This window comes from Saimiri boliviensis, chromosome 3 (assembly GCF_048565385.1).
Source record: "Saimiri boliviensis isolate mSaiBol1 chromosome 3, mSaiBol1.pri, whole genome shotgun sequence".
Lineage (NCBI taxonomy): Eukaryota > Metazoa > Chordata > Mammalia > Primates > Cebidae > Saimiri > Saimiri boliviensis.
Window position 1 is genome coordinate 66,774,008 of NC_133451.1, and position 19,036 is coordinate 66,793,043.

Genomic DNA, 19,036 nt, shown 5'->3' on the forward strand with positions numbered 1-19,036 from the left:
GCCCCTAAGAGATCAACCCACTGGAATCTGTCCCACCGCCAAGTCCCCTCCCACCTTCGGCCCCTATCCCTCACAATCCCTTCCTCCCTCCTTCCTTTGAAACCAGGCCCTTGCCTCAGAAACCTCCTCTTCCTCGTCGTCGTCGTCCTCCTCTTCCTCGCTGTTGTTGCTGCTGGTGCCGCCGCCGCCACCTCCACCTCCACCTCCGCCTCCACCGCCGCCGCTGTTGTCGCTGTCGCTGCTGCTTTCGCTGCTGCTAGGGGGTCGGCAAGTCCGGTTACGCTTGGCCTTGTGGTGCTGCTGCTGCTGCGGAGGCTTCTTCTTCAGGAGCAGGTCGCAGACTCGCACCATCCCATGAGGAGACGAGGCCGAGCGAGCTCCGCTGCTGCCGCCAACGCCGCCGCCGACCTCCGCCGCCGCGGGGGGGGCAGCCACAGCCGCCACCGCCGGGGGGCTCCCTTCTCTCTCTGCAGCCGCAGCCGCCGCCGCCGCCGCCGCCGCCGCCGCCGGAACCGTCGCCTTCTCCATCCCCAGGGAAAGAGGGAGGGCGCGGACGGGGGAGGGGCGTGGGGGCTACGCTCTACCGCGACTCCGGCCGCACTGGGGCCGACACAGCAATCGGTGCCGCCTCTGCCACCACCGCCTCGGTCACCTCTACTGCCGCCGCCGCCGCCGCCGCTCCGCCAGCTCTCACCTCGTCTCGCGATACTAAGGGCGGGGAGTCTGATGACGGGAGGGAAGGAGGGAGGGAGCACGGGAAGGCGGAGTGAGGCGTAAGAGGGAAACCGGGTGTTAGGAGACCCAGAGGAGCAGAGACTGGAAAGACGCCAGGGAAGTGTGCCTGGGGCAGCTTCCGACAGGAAACGGCGGGGACTGATAAGGGGGGGCGCAGTTGCCGCCGGAGCGCCCGCGAGCTACCGGATTTCTTCTCTTGACTCGCTATTTCCCGCACACACAGTCCTGCAGCCTCCCTTTTTCCTTCCTGGCTTGTGACTAGAACGCAGCCGCAGGCGGAAGTGCAGTGACGCCATCAGCCCTCGCCCGGACCGTGGCGCGCGGGTAGCCGAAAGGCGAAAGTGAGATTTCGAGGGCCCCGTGTGGGGCCTCGCGGGCGCGCAGGGCTGCGATGTGTAGAGAGGACGGGGAGGCTGGAGAGGAGCCGACCCTGGGCAGTGTGGGAAGCAGGTGCGGAGGTGCGGTCCAGACACTTTGTTAGCGGGAGGCTGGAGGCTGTCTGCCAGATTCGGGAGGTGGGGGCCTCGTTCTGGACTGCTGAACGTAATTTTATTCCTGGTCGTTTTTTCCGCCGCCAAACAGAGATAGAGCTTTGGATCCTGAGAGATGGCGTTGTGTTGGGGAAAGAACCTTCTTTAACTGAGTTTAAGGTTTGGCTTATAGACATCCTGTACCTGAGTTTACACGTGTGTAATGTGAAGGCAGTAGATGAGGAGATGTCTAAGATCATTGCAACTCAAAGTTCCAAGGGGAGGAAGACACGGGAAGGATGCGTGGTCTGTGCCAGACTTTGTAGACGATTCACCGAATGACCCTGATTTAGCTCTTCGGCCCTCTTCGATTCACCTTCTGTCTATGAAATAGGCATAAATAATGATTATTGTCTGTATCCTTCTCTTGTAAGGACTACTGTGATAGGGTTGTGAGTCCATTTTTAGGTTTCTGAAGAACTTTAAGGAGTTTTGAAATGATAGTGGAGCCCATTGAACTCAGAATTATCCCTTTCTGGTCTAGTAGGAGTATAGTGGCATAAGGAAAATGAAGCAAACATCAAAGACAGATGTACTGGCACAAAATTAAAAGTATGTTTCAGCTGACATAGTTGCCATTTTAAGACTGCTAAGTTTAGCTGAATATGCCTGGAATTTTTTTTTTTTTTTTTTTTTTTAGCATTTTTCTTCTTTTTAGCATTGGCATACCATATGAAATGTGGGCAGTTGCCAGTACTCTACAGAGTACCATGGCAGAATTGGCAATGACTAAATCAGTTCATTCAAACAAAAATTCATCATGTGCCTACTGTGTGCATAATTTGTGAAATCGAAGTCTCTGTTTCAAGGGGCTTTACAGTGTAATAAGTGCTATAGTAAATATGTATACAGAGTGGTAACCATCTGCCTATTCCTCTTCTAGAGTCGTTGCTGAGTTCCAGTGTGGAACAGAACACTGCATTGTGTATCTCACCACTATTGATTTAGATTTTATACTTTCAGCTATCCCTTCCTCCTACTTTGTATATTCTTCAGCGTCTCTTCTCCCTTTCCTCTTGAATACTTTTTGCAGACTTTAAATCTCAGCCCATTTCATTATATGACTTTTAGCTTAGAACTTCACAATTTTTCAAATGCTACAAATATCCCGATATTTCCTTTTCTCCAGCATCAAGGAATGAGAGACTCCCTGTTCATATGTGAGATTAACTCTTCGTACATATTCTAGTTCCAGTTCTCCTCTTTCTCATCCATTTATTATCTTTTCTGTTTTCAACCTTCTACAAATTCTGGTTCCTTAGCTAGGCCTTCTTTAGCTTTCAGTTGTTTCCTTCTCAAGCAAGCTTTCTTTCTTCAAAAAGTATTCTATATTCAGTGTCTTTTTGTTTTCTGAAATTGACTTGTCAGCCCTCTGCAGTCTAGTTTCTGTGTCTATCATGCTACCAAATATGCTCTCTTTAATATCATTGTTTGGAGGAAAATGAGTTTTTGCTCTTTAGTATAATAGTTAAATGATAATCCTATTGGGACTAGCAGGATAAGGTTTAAAACTATTAAAATGGACAAGGCTCATAAAGTGACTTTATTATTATTATTTTTTTTTTTCTAACTTTTTTTTTCCTTTTAGAACCTCTGACAGAGACTGACTAGCCTATGAAACTTATTTCTTCTTCTTGGGCACACAGCTAAACTAAATTTCACAGCTTTCCTTGTGGTTGCTTGTAGTCCTGTAATTAACTTTTTTTGTTTGTTTTAAGATGGAGTTTAGCTCTTCTTGACCAAGCTAGAGTGCAATGGCACGATACTGGCTCACCACAACCTCCGCCACCTGGGTTCAAGTGATTCTCCTGTCTCAGTGTCCCAAGTTGCTGGGATTACAGGTATACACTACCACACCCGAATAATTTGGGGTTTCTCCATGTTGATCAGGCTAGTTTCGATCTCCCGACCTCAAGTGATCCACCTGCCTCAGCCTCCCAAAGTGCTGGGATTACAGATGTGAGCCACGGCACCTGGCTGTGATTGACTTCTAGCCAGTGAAAATATGAATGGAAATGATGTGCTCATTTTTAGGGTTAATGAAGTCCTATTCTCCCCTACTCTTTTTTTTGTCAACTCGATGCCACTGAGCATGGTGACCGTGAAAACGATATATTGGAGATTCCAAAGCCAGAAAAGAGAGGAAGAATGAGTAGCCGAAACACCACTTGGAAGAGAGCCACCCCAATTAGAAACACTTCTTTTTGGACTTCTTATATGAGTAAAAAATTTAGATTTGAGAATTTAAATGCATAGGAGCTAGAATGACCATAGCTAGTCCAGAAATTGGTACCAGAAGTGGAGTACTGCCAAGACAATAACCTAAAGTATGTTACATCAGCTTACTTATGATGCAGCAAGTGGTAGAGAATGTGATTTGGAGGCTGGAAGAAGGAGGCCTGTGTTTTCAATGGCAAAGTAATTAGTAAAACTGTCACCTGGAATAATTCAAAATCAGATCACCTATCTGTTGAGATTAGCTCCAGAAGAAATGATTGAAAAGAGCAAAAGTAATACTATGTGTTGAGTTTTATATTTTACTTTTAATAAGGTTTTACTAAAAAGAGTATACAGGAATATTTCTTTGGAAAGGTTGAAAAAGGTGACTTTTTTTAGACTTCTTACAAAAAAAGCTAGAAGAGATCTTGAGTTACAGTTACCCTTGAGATTAAGTCCTGCAACAAAGATCAGGAAAAGGATTTGGTTTTTCCATTCAACATCATTATTTCAGGTGGCTTCAAGATAGCTATGATAAAGATCTAGAGGAAGTTGCATAGGAGCAGGGAATCAAAGCAGTAAATTAGGCTTGATAATTATGTGAGAAAGAACTTTGGGTATAGTTACTAGAAGCACTTCAATCAGAAGTCTACATTTTTAGAGGAATTTTATTACTAATCTTACTAAATCTGGTTCAAATGTTGTTCAGGTGTTAAAACAGTCGGTAACTATTCAACCTCAGTCTTGCCTAAGTAGAAAATAGAGCATAAAAGCTTAGCAGCTTCCTAGTACCCACATAGAATGTGTCTATGGAGAATGATGGACAAAAAAAAGAACATTTCAGAAGCTCCTATCAGGAACTGTAGAAAAGAATGGACAGGGAGTTTCTCCTGAAAACTAGAATTGGGGTCTCATCAAAACTTTCTTTAGTCTCAAGGAGATGGGCGGCAAAATGCTTATACAGTATTTCATTATTATTATACTACATAATATTAGTGTCATATTTTTCTTTTCTGAATGAGAGTGTATTATAGTTATGTGTCCCTGAGCTACCACTATATATTGGGTTTGCAGGGACAGGGGGTGACAATGAAGACAACTTGTCTTTTTAGTTCTTAGGTTACATCTGTATCTAATGAAGAGAACTGCACATTTTCTGAAAATCCTAGACTTTGAGCCTGTTCCAGTGACTGGGTGAAGCTTTAGATTGTCTCCCTTGGGACAGGATATGTTCTGTGTGTGGAAAGAGTGGTAAAATACATGTTTAGGGATCAGAATAGTGGATGCTTGTACATGCTAAATTCTTCTGGCCACACAGTTGTATTTCCATGCCTCTCTTGCAATTAGGTATATGGGTTAGGTGTGCTAATTAGGTTCTAACTAGTGGAATGTGAGTAGAAGTGATGCGCTCCTATTCCAGCTCTGGACCATGGAAACATCACATGAGCAATCCAAGATAACCCACTCACCACCAACTTGAGGCAGATGAGCAAATTTGCTCTGGAAGCTATGTGTTAAAGATGGCAAAGCCACAAGATAGGACTTCTGGTTTTCTGAATCTTCACTTGGAAGATACTTGCTTGCTAATTAGGGACACTTGTGTTAGAGTTCATATGCATTCTTTTGTGTTAGAGCACAGATTTGAGAGTGTATCCTAATACAGACCTGTCCCTCTTTCTCCAGATGTAATTGCTCATTACGGAATTCTAATTTTATACCACAGGAGTGGGCCCACAAATCAGGCTAACCAAAGTATCCTATCATTCAACCATAGTGATTAGTTTAGGAATGGGCAGATTAGCAAAAATGAAGCTAATCAGAGATAGTCTCATCATTTGGGGTAGCACTGTTGAGAAAAAGGCACTTGGCTCTGGAATAAGGAAAAAAAAGAAAACCAAAAGCTGCATGTGACCTTTGATCATCATGTAGGGTGAACCTGCCTAAGAATGAAATCATTACAGGAAAACAGAGGCAGTCTCAGTGATACTGCAGAAGGGGATGATAACCCATGAACTGAGAAATATTTCCTGGGTTTCTACTACAGGTTGAAATTCCAAGAGATAAGGGATAGATACTGCCAGGAAGACTTGGGACTTCAAAAACAAGGAGCTCTCTGAGACTAGAGTCACATCCTGACACAGCTCTTGTCCAATGTACTGAAGTCCTCAGAATCTGTTGGTCTTGATCACTGATGGGGCAACCAGTGTCCCCATTAGTGCCCGGTCAGAAACATACTCTACCTTGATTTTAGAAAATAGGTTGGCAGGAATCTCCTGATTGCCATCAGGGAGTTGGTACCTGCCACAGTGTATTGTAAAGTCTTTTCTCTGTTCTTCTAGAACTACTATAAAGTGCTGGAGAAGGAAAACCTCCCAAAGCAGCCTGTCATCGTGACAGCCAAATTCTGTAGCAGAAGAGCTTAGGAAAAGATTAAGTTGGGGTTGTGAGGAGGACCTGTGTCCTGGTGGCTTGAAGCCACTGGGAAGGAGGTTTTATTAAATGCCAACAAATGCTAAAAAATAAAACAGGGAGCTACTGACTTGTGCTCTGCTTTCCACCTGAAAATTTGCCCAACATAAGCAACTGCAGTCAAGTAGAAATTGAAGCATATGTTTCAGCAGAGAGGACCAGGTAATGCTAATAACCACTGTCCTTATCTAATGTTGATAACCACTGTCAGCCATTGCCTTCACTTGGCTTTCACCGTTGCTCACCTATATTATCACAATAGTCAATCTCCCTGCCTCTGATCCTATTGTACTCTACTTTATCCTCCACATTGACACCTGAGTTACTTCTCTACTTTGTAAAAACAATTTATTTCTGAGTACAAAAACGATGCATGTTCATCTTAGAACACTAAGAAATTACAAAAAAGCACACACACCAAAACCTACAATTCTATCAGCTAGAGATATCCACTGTTGACATTGTAGTACAAACTTTTACACAGTGTTTTCTTTGTGTTTTTAAATGAAATCGGAATTCCACTTCTGTATTAAGCATGCTTTTTAAAATTTATTTTTTGTTATTTTTGAATCCACCAATAAGGTATCCCAGAGCACGCTTTTTTTTTTTAACTTAGTATATGTGAGCATTTTCTCATGGCGTTAAATGCCCTCTACAATATTATAATGAATATATCAATTTACTTAAAACAGGTGTTGCAAACTGGCAGCCTATAGCCAAATGTGGTACATGAACATGCCGTATGCTTAGTCATCACAGCATTTCAAAGTTGTTTGACTTGAATGCCTTTATATAAGGCCCGCTGTCTTCAATTTATGCAGTTTCCATAAATTCCTATTCCTACTATCCTTATTCATTCATTTATGTCACCTATCTATTTTTTTTGTTACTGTTTCTATGTAGGTTTTTAAGAAACTTTTGACATTTGAGTTGAAATCAGCAATTTAGTTGGCATAAGCATGGATGTTCATTCACCTAGTATTTGCTGCCTGCGTGCTACATAGCAGGCATTGTGTTAGGTGAAAAAATGGTTAGCAAAAGAAACATAGTCCTTTATGTCTTGAAGTGTATAGTCTAGCGTGAGAGACACACAAATGAAGTAACTGCTAGAAGGGAAACCTGAGCTATAAACTTTTGTTTTGGGGCTTCCCTGAGGAAGTAATATGTGAACAGAGATCTATAGTAGGAAATAGGCCAACAAGTAGAGAAGAATCTTCCTAGCCAAAGGAGTGTATATGCAAAAGGCCTAAAAAAGGGAGGTATCAAACTGTGCCAAAAGAGCTGAAATACAGAAAGTGAGAATGTTTGCAAGAGGAGGTTGGAGAAGTAAGTGGAAGACAGATGATTCAGGCCCTATGGACCATGCTAAGGGTTTTGAGACAAATGTTGTTATAGAATCTACCCTAGTCTTCTTTTCCTTAGGGAAACATCCTTCTCTTTTTAATCATTCCTTATGTGACATGATTTCGAAAACCCCTTCACTCTCTTACCACCCTTCTCTAGCATTAATAATTTTCTTAGTCCACTCCTCTGGAACCAGAGCCCAGGCTGGGGATTGCAGTCTAAAACAAATAGTAATTAACTACTGGGCACATTAGTAGAACAGAGCTGCTACCTAAATAAATCCATTTAAAGTCAATTAAATGTTATTTGGGGAATATATCCTTCATGTTAAATTTGCCCAAGTATATATCTCACCTCTTAAAATTTGTTTAGTTTAAAATTAAAATTAGTATTGTTCTGCATGTACTCCTAGGTTGGAAAAATAAAAGGGAATAAAAGAATGGAAAAACCTAGATTCCTGGATAACAGAGAAAAACACTCTGAGAATAAAAGTATGTAAAAGATAATGTACAACAAAATAATGCAGTTAACTCTTGTTACTAAACAAATAAGCTACCTACATTTTAGTTTTGTGTTTACTTTTATGTTTGTCAGTTTAGCAATTTTTGTTACTGTTTGGAAGACTTAGAGTGGTTATTGCATAGAACACTCATTACAGAGATTTGGTAGTATCTGAATTTTGTACTTTCAAATTGAAAATCAAGAGAAACATGTCCAAGGTTAAGATTCAGACCAAGTTAGTATATTAACAACTAATAACAATGTTAAACGTTAGAACAATTCCTTCTATCTTTCTCAGGACAAATCGAATTTATTAGAAAACTAGGGGTGATCTGGTGAAACTGAGAAGAATCCAAGGAGTTACAGGGAAATCTTTCATTCCTTCGTTTATAGATTATTCCACAAATGTTTACTAAATATCTGAGGTATTTATATAGCACCACAGCACTATTTAGAGCACTGGGTATAGCTTACAGACTGCATAACTCTGAATGTCTTGTGCAGGAAATAAGTAGTAGATCCTTGAAATACAGGAATTCACCCAGAGATCTTCTCATATCCTCAAATATGCAAAAGTTTTATATTGTGTAACTTAACCCAAAAAATAAAGTATAAGCAAGCTGATATTTTCACATAGCAATGAATTTTAAAAGCAGGCAGAGTTTCTAGTCTCATATAAAGTTTCTAGTCTCATATTAGAACTTGCCACTCCATCCTAATAAGTAAGAAGCTGAACAAACAAAAAACTACAATTCTTAAATTCCTCAGAAATGAGGACACAGGGAAAACTGCTGCCCCCAAAATTGGAGAGACAGGAAGATTCAGCAAAACATAACCAGAGAAGAAACCTCTGTGGGAAACAGTGCTGGGATAGAAAAACCTGAACTGTAATTGATGAAGTGCTGAAGCCTCACTGTGGACAAGCCTGAGAATCGAAAACTCCAGGGGAACCCAGTCATAGAGGAGCCCTTACACCTTTGTAAATTATACTTCCAGTAGTACTAGTATGTATACTATACATAGATAATGTATACTCATAAAGGTGAACTCACAATGAATACCAGAGAAAAATCCCCTCATACTTCTGGCTGAGGGATGGGGAAAGCAACCATTTTGAAATACAGCAGAGCATTCTGTTCTTAACAAACCCTGCCCGCAGAAGAAACTTTTGTTAGTTTGTTTTTGTGTTTTCTTTTTTTTTTTTTGGCTGGGCAAGGAGAAACTTTTTTACTAGAGCCTAACCCAGTGGGGTTTTATCAAAGCCTAACTGACTTGAGGGAAGGAAAATACTCAGCTCCAGTTGGTTCTAGCCTTCCATGTAGGAAAGGGAAATACACCACTCTAGTACCCTTTAGCAATTCTGTCCATTTTAAGAGGGAAAAACTACTGAAAAAACACTGCTGAAGTACTGTGTGCGGTGGCTCATGCCTGTAATCCTGCACTTTGGGAGGCTGAGGCGGGTGGATCACCTGAGGTTGAGAGTTCGAGATCAGTCTGACCAACATGGAGAAACCGTATCTACTAAAAATATAAAAAATTAGCCGGGCGTGGTGGCACATGCCTGTATTCCAAGCTACTCAGGAGGCTGAGCCAGGAGAATCATTTGAACCTGGGAGGCAGAGGTTACAGTGAGCTGAGATCACGCCATTGCACTCCAGCCTGGGCAAACGAGGAAAACTCGGTCTCAAAAAAAAAAACAAACATACACACAAAAACACTTGCCGAAGTTTACCATGCTGGGGTACAGGTTTACCAAAAGACAGACCTAATCATAAGGCTACAGAATGCTTCCACTCCCTGACACCTTACCCACCTCACCACCACATTACTAAAGGCTTATTTACTGTACTTCCTTTTACTCAGCACATAATAGTCACTTTTCAGCAAAAAAATTACAAGACATATTTGGAAAGGAAAAAAAGTGTTTTTTAGTTTGAAGAGACTGAATAAGCATCATAATAAGCATCATAAGTATCAAATATGGTAAGAATGTTGTGATTATTAAACCAGGGATTAAAAACAAATGAAACTTTTTAATATGCTAAGGGCTTTACAGAAAAAGTAGACAACATGTAGGAACAAATGGAAGATGTAAGCATAGATGGAAATTCTAAAAAAAAGGGGGGGTGTTTAATGCTAGATATTAAAAACCCTGTAACAGAAATGAAGAATGCTTTTTGATGGGCTTATTTAGTACGCTGGACTTGGCTGAGGAAAGAATCTCTGAGCTTAAGAATAGGACAATAAAAATTTCCCAAACATAAAAGCATGGTGCAGCCGGGTGCGGTGGCTTACGCCTGTAATCCTAGCACTTTGGGAGGCTGAGGTAGGTGGATCACCTGAGGTCAGGAGTTCGAGACAAGCCTGCCCAACATGGTGAAAACCCGTCTCTACTAAAAATACAAAAATTAGCCAGGTGTGATGGTGCACATCTGTAATCCCAGCTACTTGGGAGGCTGAGGCAGGCAATTCGCTTGAACTCAGGAAGTGGAGGTTGCAGTGAGCCAAGATCATGCCATTGCACTCCAGCCTGGGCAACAGAGTGGAAATTCTGTCTCAAAAAAGAAAAGCATGAAGAAAAAAGACGGGGGATGAGGCGCGGAGTGCGGGGATAGAGATGGCAGAACAGAATATTTCGGAACTGTGGGACAGCTTCAGAAGGTATAGATACACATAGTATGGATATCAGAAGGATAAGAAACCCTTGATGGAACAGAAGAAATATTTGAAGCAATAATGACAGAATTTCCCCCAGATTAATGTCAGACACCAAACCACAGATCCAAAAAGCACAGCAAATAGCAACAGGATAAATGCCAAAAACAAAATAAAACAACTACACATAGGCAAATATTCAAATTTCAGAAAATCAAAAATAAAAATAGTCATATAAGGAGAATGTATATGAAAACAAATAAAAAGATTCAAAAACAAAAGAAAAATATTCTTAAAAAAAAAAAAAAGCCAGAAGAAAAAACACCTTACCTGTAAAGGAACAAAGATAAGAATTACATCTGACTTCTCCCTAGAAACCATGCAAGTAAGAAGAGGCTGGAGTGAAATATTCAAAGTGTTGAGGGAAAAAAAACACCAACTAATAATTCTTTGCTTTGCAAAGTTACCCTTAAAAGGTGAAGGAGAAATAAAGACTTTTAGACTGGCAAAAATTGAGGGACCTTGCAAAAAATGTTAAGAGACATTCTTCAGAAAGAAGGAAAATAGTACAGGGAAAAACCTCATATCCATATAAAGAAAGGAAGCACATCAGAGAAGGACTAAGTTAAAGGTAAAACAAAACTTTTATTTTTCTTAATCTAATAGGAAACATTTTGCTCAGAATAACAACAGAAACAATATTTGATTATGTATAGTAGTCCCCTCCTTATCCACAGGAGATATATTCCGAGACCCCCCCCCAGGGGATGCCTGAAACAGCAGATAGTACTGACCCCTATATATACTATAGTTTTTTTTTCCCTACACGTACATGACTATGATAAAGTTTAATTTATTAATTAGACACAATAAGAAATTAATAATAAAATAGAAAAATGGTAACACTATGCCAGCATCATCTCTTGTGCATTGGAGCCATTATTAGGTAAAATAAGGGTTACTTGAACATAACACTACAATACTGCCATAGTCTATCTGGAGTGACAGTGTTGAGGTGGCAAAGAGATGATTCATGTTCCAGGCAGGATATAGTGGGACATTAGTGTTTTATCTCATTGTTGGGAATGATGTGCAATTTAAAACTTATAAATTACTTATTTCTGGAATTTTCCATTTAATATTTTCAGACCACAGTTGGCTTTGTGTAACTGAAACCAGGAAATGCAAAAGTGCAGATAAGGGGGGAACTACTGTATGTGTTTGTGTGTGTGTGTGTGTGTGTGTGTGTGTGTGTGTGTGTGTGTGTATGCTATGTAAATGCAAAATTAATGGCGGCAACACCATTAATACAAGGGACAGGAGGGAGGAATTAGAAATATTTTTGTTATTGTAAGGTACCTGCACTGCTCATGAAGCATTATAGCGTTTGAAAGTCCACTTTGAAAGTGGACTTGGATTAATTGTAGGCATAGATTGCAAACTCTAGGGCAACCACTATAAAAAGTTTTAAAAAGTATAACCGATAATGCTAAATAAAGGGTGGCCCTGAAATATATGCAGAAAGGAAGTCTTTTCAAGGAGAAAAACTTTGATCAGTATGTCTCATTTTCCAATTTTCTTAGAAGAACAATGCCCTATACCTCTTTGTGGGCAATTATTGGTTTGGCTATGGCTAAATAAGCAAGAACTTGGAAAAACAAGTCTGAAATAGAGAGGATAAATAAATTTGGGGAAGTGATACACAAGTGGACCTTCTGAAATAACAAGAATGTGAGGACGCTTGTATCTCATGTAAGTGCTATGAGAAAAAATAAGAAAGAAGCCTACCTCTGCAAAGGAGACTTATCATTAATAAGGTAGACAATATGGCCTCGCTTAGTCAATGGTTTTTGTGAACAGAATGTCATGATGGTTTTTGTGGACAGAATGTCATGATGGACAGATGAAAGTTATGTGTGATCTCGGAATAACATAGACTTCATCTTCTGCAAGGCTGATCTGTCTACTGCTATAACTAAAAGTCCAGTCATCCAGCAGCAGAAACCAATGCTGAACATTTGATGAAACATCATACACCAAGGGGACCAGTCAGCCACCTGGTGGTGGGTAGATTACATTAGACTTCTTCCATCATGAAGATGGCACCAGTTTGTTCTCATAAAATCAATCATTATTGTGGAGCTATATTTTTCTTTCTTTCCTGCCATACTTCTAGTGATACAGTTATAAATTGATGGAATGCCTTATTTAGCAGCAGACACAAAACATTACATCTGACCAAAGAACTAACTCATTTTACTGTAAATGCCCTAAGGCAAAAGGCTAACAACCATGTGATCACTAGTTTTAAATAATGTATAAACTCACATGTTTACTAAACTATAAAGCAATGGTTTTATATGATAGTGGAATGGTCTTTAAAGAACTCAGTTAAGATGCCAGCTGCAGGTTGGGAAGTACTGGCCTACAGGAATCAGAATCCATTTCTCCTAGTAATCAAAATACATAGGTCTGAAAACAATGTAGCTGTGGTGTATGTACCTGTTACTATTAGACCTAATGCCCAGGGTGACTGTATAATTGACTAAATGATTTATTGTCCAGATGGAGATACCTTTAGGAATAAAATGAAGCATTAAACAAACATATATAATATTATTTTATGTATGAGTTGACAAATTAGTTTTATTATATTGGAGAACTTATAAAATAGTTCTGTTTAAAAAACATTTTTGGCTGGGTGCGGTGGCTCACTCCTGTAATCCCAGTACTTTGGGAGGCCGAGGCAGGTGGATCACGAGGTCAAGAGATCAAGACCATCCTGGCCAACATGGTGAAAACCCATCTCTACTAAAAATACAAAAATTAGCCGGGCATAGTGGCATGCGCCTGTAGTCCCAGCTACTTGGGAGGCTGAGGCAGAAAAAACACTTGAACCCAGGAGGCAGAGGTTGCAGTGAGCCGAGATTGCACCACTGTGCTCCATCCAGGCTGGGGACAGAGCAAGACTCCTTCTCACACAAACAAACAGACAAACAAACAGAAACCATTTCAAGGCTGGGCACAGCAGCTCACACCTGTAATTCTAGCACTTTGAGAGCTGGAGGCAGGTGGATCACTTGAGGTCAGAAATCGAAACTAGCCTAGCTAACATGGTGGAACCCCATCTACTAAAAATTCAAAATTGGCCATGTGTGGTAGAGCGCACCTGTATTCCCAGCTGCTGAGGAGGCTGAAGCAAGAGAATCACTTGAACCCGGGTGGTGGAGGTTGCAGTGAGCCTAGATCACACTACTGTAGTCCAGCCTGGATGACAGAATGTGACTCTGTTTCAAAAGAAATAAAATACTTTCAAAAATAAATCTGGGTACACTAGAGAAAATTGAAAACAAACTGCTGAATATTAATTATCAGTACATTAAAGAGTTACAACCATAATAATTATTCTATACTTATTCATGTATTTTAATCATTGTCTTCACTGAATCTATCTCATGTCCTGTTACAGGTATATTTTACATCTGAAGAATATATTTTTATATGATATGATTGTAATTTTTAATAAAAGCATCTCTAAACTTCCATATTTCATTTTACAGCTAATGAATTTTAAATTGTTGATGCTCTCAATTGACTCGCCTCAGTTACCTCAGTATTTTTATTTTGGAACATACTTTCTCTACAGGTTAATAAAGGTATTTGGTAAAAATAAAAATAAATAAATAAAGGTATTTGGTAAACTCAGAGCAAATTATGCCAAATGGAGTATTTGCCCATTCTGATTTTATCTTATTCAATATGTAAATATTTCAGCTCAAATGTTTTCAGTTGTCTTTTTTGCCTCCACTTGTTGTATCTTTGACAAATATTACAAAAGACAAAGCTCATTAAATAAGTTATGTCTATTTTACAATTCCTTAAATGCTATATCAAATTTAGCATTTGATATAGTGTGTATGTATGTATGTATGTATGCATGTATGCATGTATGCATGTATTTGAGACGGAGTCTTGTCGTCCAGGCTGGAGTGCAGTGGTACTGTCTCAGCTCATTGCAACCTCCCCCTCCCAGGCTGAAGCAATTCTCATGCCTCAGCCTCTGGAGTAGCTGGGATTATAGGCATGCACCACCAGACCCGGTTAATTTATGTATTTTTAATAGAGATGGGTATTTGCCATGTTGGCCAGGCTGGTCTCAAACTCCTAGCCTCAAGTGATCTGCCTGCCTTGGCCTCCCAAAATGTTGAGATTACAGGCGAGAGCTTCCATGCCCAGCCTTTTGTCAAATTTATATAAATTTGATAATAAATAATAATAGGCATGTTTTTAACATTCTGGTACTGAATATAAATTTATCCAAGTAAAAATAGAAGCTCCACAAAAGAATCTTCTGCGAAGTCAACAGTATTTATTTCCTGATACTGTTGTAATAAATTGCATGATAGCGGCTTAAAACAACACAGATTTATAATCTTATAATTCTGGTTGTCAGAAGTCTGAAATGGATTCCATCTGAAATGGATTCCACTGGGCTAAATCAAGGTGTTGACAGGACTACACTCCTTATCTAGACTCCAGGGCTGATTCTTTTTACTTTTTCCAGATTCTAGATGTTGCCAGCATTCCTTGGCTAGTGGCATCTGCCTCCATCTTAAAGTGCATTACTCCAACTTCTACTTCCATCATCACTTTGCCTCTGACTCTTATGTCTTCCTCTTCCATCTTTTAAAGTCCCTTGTGATGACATTGGGTTGGCCTGCATAATTCAGAATAATCTTCCCATCTTAAGAATCTTGTCTTATGGCCTGGCGCGGTGGCTCAAGCCTGTAATCCCTGCACTTTGGGAGGCCGAGGCGGGTGGATCACGAGGTCAAGAGATCGAGACCATCCTGGTCCACATGGTGAAACCCTGTCTCTTCTAAAAATACAAAAATTAGCTGGGCATGGTGGTACGTGCCTGTAATCCCAGCTACTCAGGAGGCTGAGGCAGGAGAATTGCCTGAACCCAGGAGGCGGAGGTTGCGGTGAGCCGAGATCGCGCCATTGCACTCCAGCCTGGGTAACAAGAGCGAAACTCCTCCTCAAAAAAAAAAAAAAAAAAAAAGAATCTTGTCTTAATCATATCTGCAAAGTCTCTTTGCCATGTATGGCCACATATTCATGAATTCCTAATATTATATTGTGACCAGGCATGCTTTCATATGATTACTGGGTCACATGGTAGATAAATGTTTTCCTTTTAAAAGTGGGTAAAATATTTGAATAGACAATTCACTAAGTAAGCTATATGGATGGAAAATAAACACATGAAATGATATTCTACTATATATAGAAATATAATTAATTTTGTATATTGATCTGCTATCTTGGAACCTTGCTGAACTCCTGTATTAGTTCTAGTAACTTATTTACACACTCCATAGGATTTTCTTCACAGAAATCATGCTGTCTGTGAATAAAGGGAGTAATACTTCTTATTTTCCAAATGGAGATTTTATTTTTCTTGCATGACTTCACAGGGTAGAACCACCAGTACAATGCTGATTAGAAATCTAAGATGGACATCCTTTCCTTGTTCCTGATTGTAAGTGTGATGTTAACTGTAGATTTTTCACATACACTGTTTATCAATATAAGGAAATTCTCTTCTGTTCTATGTTTTCTGGCAGTTTTATTCAGGCATGTATTTTGTATTTTCAAATAATGTTTCTTTTTACAATGTGCTACATTGGTTTATTTTTGAATTTTAAACCAACCTTGTATTTTTAAGATAAACCCCACTTGGTCAAGATGTATTATCCTTTTTGTATAATATTGTATTAGTTCTGCTAATATGTTGCTAAGAATTTTTACATGTATGTTTATCACACATATTGGTCTGTAGTTGTCTTTTCTTGTAATGTCATTGTCTGGTTTTGGTATCAAGTAATGCTGCTCTCACAGAATGAATTAGAAAATATTCCCTTCTCATCAATTATCTAGAAGAGTTTTTGTAGAATTGGTGTTATTTTCTGCTTAAATGTTTGATAGAATTTACTAGTGAAGCCATGTGGGCCCACTGTTTTCTTTGTGGGAAAGGTTGTAAGCACAAATTCAATTTATTTAATAGCTGTAGAGTTACTTATGTTATCTATTTGTTCTTAAATGAGCTTTGGGAGTTTGTATCTTTCAAATAATTTGTTCATTTTATGTCCCTCATCTCTGGTAATATTATTCTCTCTGAAATCTATTTTGTCTGCTTTCTTTTGATTAGTATTAGGATGGTATATTTTCCTCTTCCCTTAACTTTTAAGCTCTGTGTTAAGCATGGTTGAATGTTGCATTCTTATCCAGTCTTAATAATCTCTGGTTTTTAAATGAGGAAGTTTAGACTATTTACATGTAATTTAATTATTGAGATGTTTGGCTTCAACTATACTATCTTTCTTACACATCCAAGGACACACTCTTCAGATCTCTGGAGTTCTCATCTGTGTAGTTCTCCCTTTCCAGAATCTGCCCTGCCGACTCTAGCCTCTTCAGCTTTCTCAGACTCTCAGCTCAGGGTTTTAACTCAGGGTTTCCCCTCCTTACACTGCAGCCAGGAAACTTTTTCCAGGCAGTAAGCTGGGGCTATGGTATAACTTACCTCATTGGTTCCCATATGACAGAATCACTGTCCTTCATTACCTGATAACCAATGTCGTCAAAGCCATTGCTTTATAAATTTTGTCTATTTTTCTAGTTGTTCCAGGTGGAAGGATAAATTTGGTTCCAGTTATTCATTCTAACCAGAAACAAATGTCCAAAGTGACTTAAAAAAAAAAAAAAGAAAGAAAGAAAAAAAAAAAAAAAACACCACAAATCTGTTCATATGATGCTCCTCCCAAAACCCATCAATGGCTTCTCACCCTTCTTAGGATAAAGTCCATAATCCTAACCAAGGTCTTCAGAACTCACTGTCCCTTGCTTATCTGGTGCCATGCTCTCCCTTATTAGTTCTGTTTCAACAACACAAACTTTTCTGTTTAAGTTGCTCAAACTCAGCAGACACTGCTACCTGTCCCTCCTGTCAAGAATTTAGCTCATACTTTGTGCTCCTCCTTTTCGCAGAGGTGTCCCATACCTATTCTTCGGAGTTTGCCTTGAATGTCATTTTCTCAGAGAAACCATCCTTGGCTCCCTCAGTAAGTTATGTTTGCTATGATTGTCCCCATAGGCTTGGAAATCAACACTAATATTAAGGAGATACACTGTAATATAACAGGGCATTAGGTTTAATAATTTGAGGGTCTTTCCCATTGTAAATTTCTACGATAAAATACATACTTTTCAAAAAACATAATTTTGTAAAATATCTTAGTTATTAAGACTATTGTATTATAATAAATTAGATTATAAATGTATTGAATGGGATCTGGTGTCATTTAAATTCTTAGAAAGACTTCTTTTTTTTTTTTTTTTTTTTTTTCTTTTTGAGACGGAGTTTCGCTCTTGTTACCCAGGCTGGAGTGCAATGGCACGATCTCGGCTCACTGCAACCTCCGCCTCCTGGGTTCAAGCAATTCTCCTGCCTCGGCCTCCCGAGTAGCTGGGATTACAGGCACGCGCCACCATGCCCAGCTAATTTTTTGTATTTTTAGTAGAGACGGGGTTTCACCATGTTGACCAGGATGATCTCGATCTCTTGACCTTGTGATCCACCTGTCTCGGCCTCCCAAAGTGCTGGGATTACAGGCTTGAACCACCGCGCCCAGCAGAAAGTCTTCTTTAAATAAAGTTAAATATTGCCATGCACACAGTACCTCACCTATGATTATTCGCAAATTCAGTATATTGATTAGGTACTCATTATTATAAGATCTAGAGAAGTAATACAGAGTCAGTCCATTCCTCAAGAAACAAGGTTTATTTAGTGAGATAAAACTTGCATACAGAAAACAAGATATTGGCCATTTTTAAAAAGATAACTAAATGCATTTAAAAGTGTATATTCCTTAAGTCCTGCACTTGCAATTCTGATAGTAGGAAGGATTAGGAAAGGTTGGGTAGGTACGTCAGCCACACAAGTTTAAGTTAAAGAAGGGATCCCAGAGATATAGGTATCTAATTAGGTAGGTTAGTTAATTACCTAGAGCAGCTAGAAGTAAAAGGAAGGAAAAGATAAGTACAAAAGAATTATCCATGGGACAAAAAAAAAAAAAATGGATGAACCTGAGTGTTATCAGATATATCAGATATAAGGAATTAATATTACATAAAAAACCAGAGGAGAAATCAGAAGTCATCAGTTGTGTCAACACAAGAATGCAGTGGGAGAAAGAAGCAAGACGGGCAATAAGGCTGGAGAATGCAGCCCTCTAGATGTGAGGAGGGGTGAGTTGCCTGAAACTCACTTTATTGTCTGTGAGTCACATGGTGAATATTTGAGGGGGCTCAAGTTAAAGGGTAACTGGTTGGGAAGGATTTTCTCTCTGGCCCCACACAACTACTCAGGCTTCCCCTGGAAGGTTTCAGTTCTTTTTGATAGGAGGTTCTCTTCCAGCTCTGTGCCTTAGATTAGCCTAACGTGACAATTGTTCCAGGAATTTGCCTGCCCTGATCTGTTTACTATGATTATTATGTACATGATTCTCTGGTTCCAG

General features: G+C 39.7%; 1 protein-coding gene, 1 long non-coding RNA gene and 1 other non-coding gene across 7 annotated transcripts in view; 2 read left to right on the plus strand and 1 right to left on the minus strand.

Moving 5' to 3' along the window:
* The window catches only part of ANKRD17 (ankyrin repeat domain 17), a 180,430-nt gene extending 179,662 nt beyond the window's left edge, over positions 1-768 (minus strand). For all 5 annotated transcript variants that reach the window (XM_074396257.1, XM_074396256.1, XM_074396252.1 and 2 more), the window contains exon 1: positions 115-768. In XM_074396257.1, the coding sequence (XP_074252358.1) occupies positions 115-528 (414 nt within the window). In that variant the 5' untranslated portion in view covers positions 529-768. The remainder of the gene's footprint in view (positions 1-114) is intronic.
* A 186-nt stretch (positions 769-954) lies between these two features.
* LOC141584002 (uncharacterized) overlaps positions 955-19,036 on the plus strand; it is a 53,239-nt gene continuing 35,157 nt past the window's right edge. The window contains exon 1 of the long non-coding RNA XR_012516844.1: positions 955-17,578. This is a non-coding gene — a long non-coding RNA (uncharacterized LOC141584002). The remainder of the gene's footprint in view (positions 17,579-19,036) is intronic.
* LOC120363809 (small nucleolar RNA SNORA3/SNORA45 family) lies at positions 5,595-5,717 on the plus strand. Its single transcript, XR_005579247.1, has one exon. It is a non-coding gene; the product is annotated as a small nucleolar RNA SNORA3/SNORA45 family (small nucleolar RNA).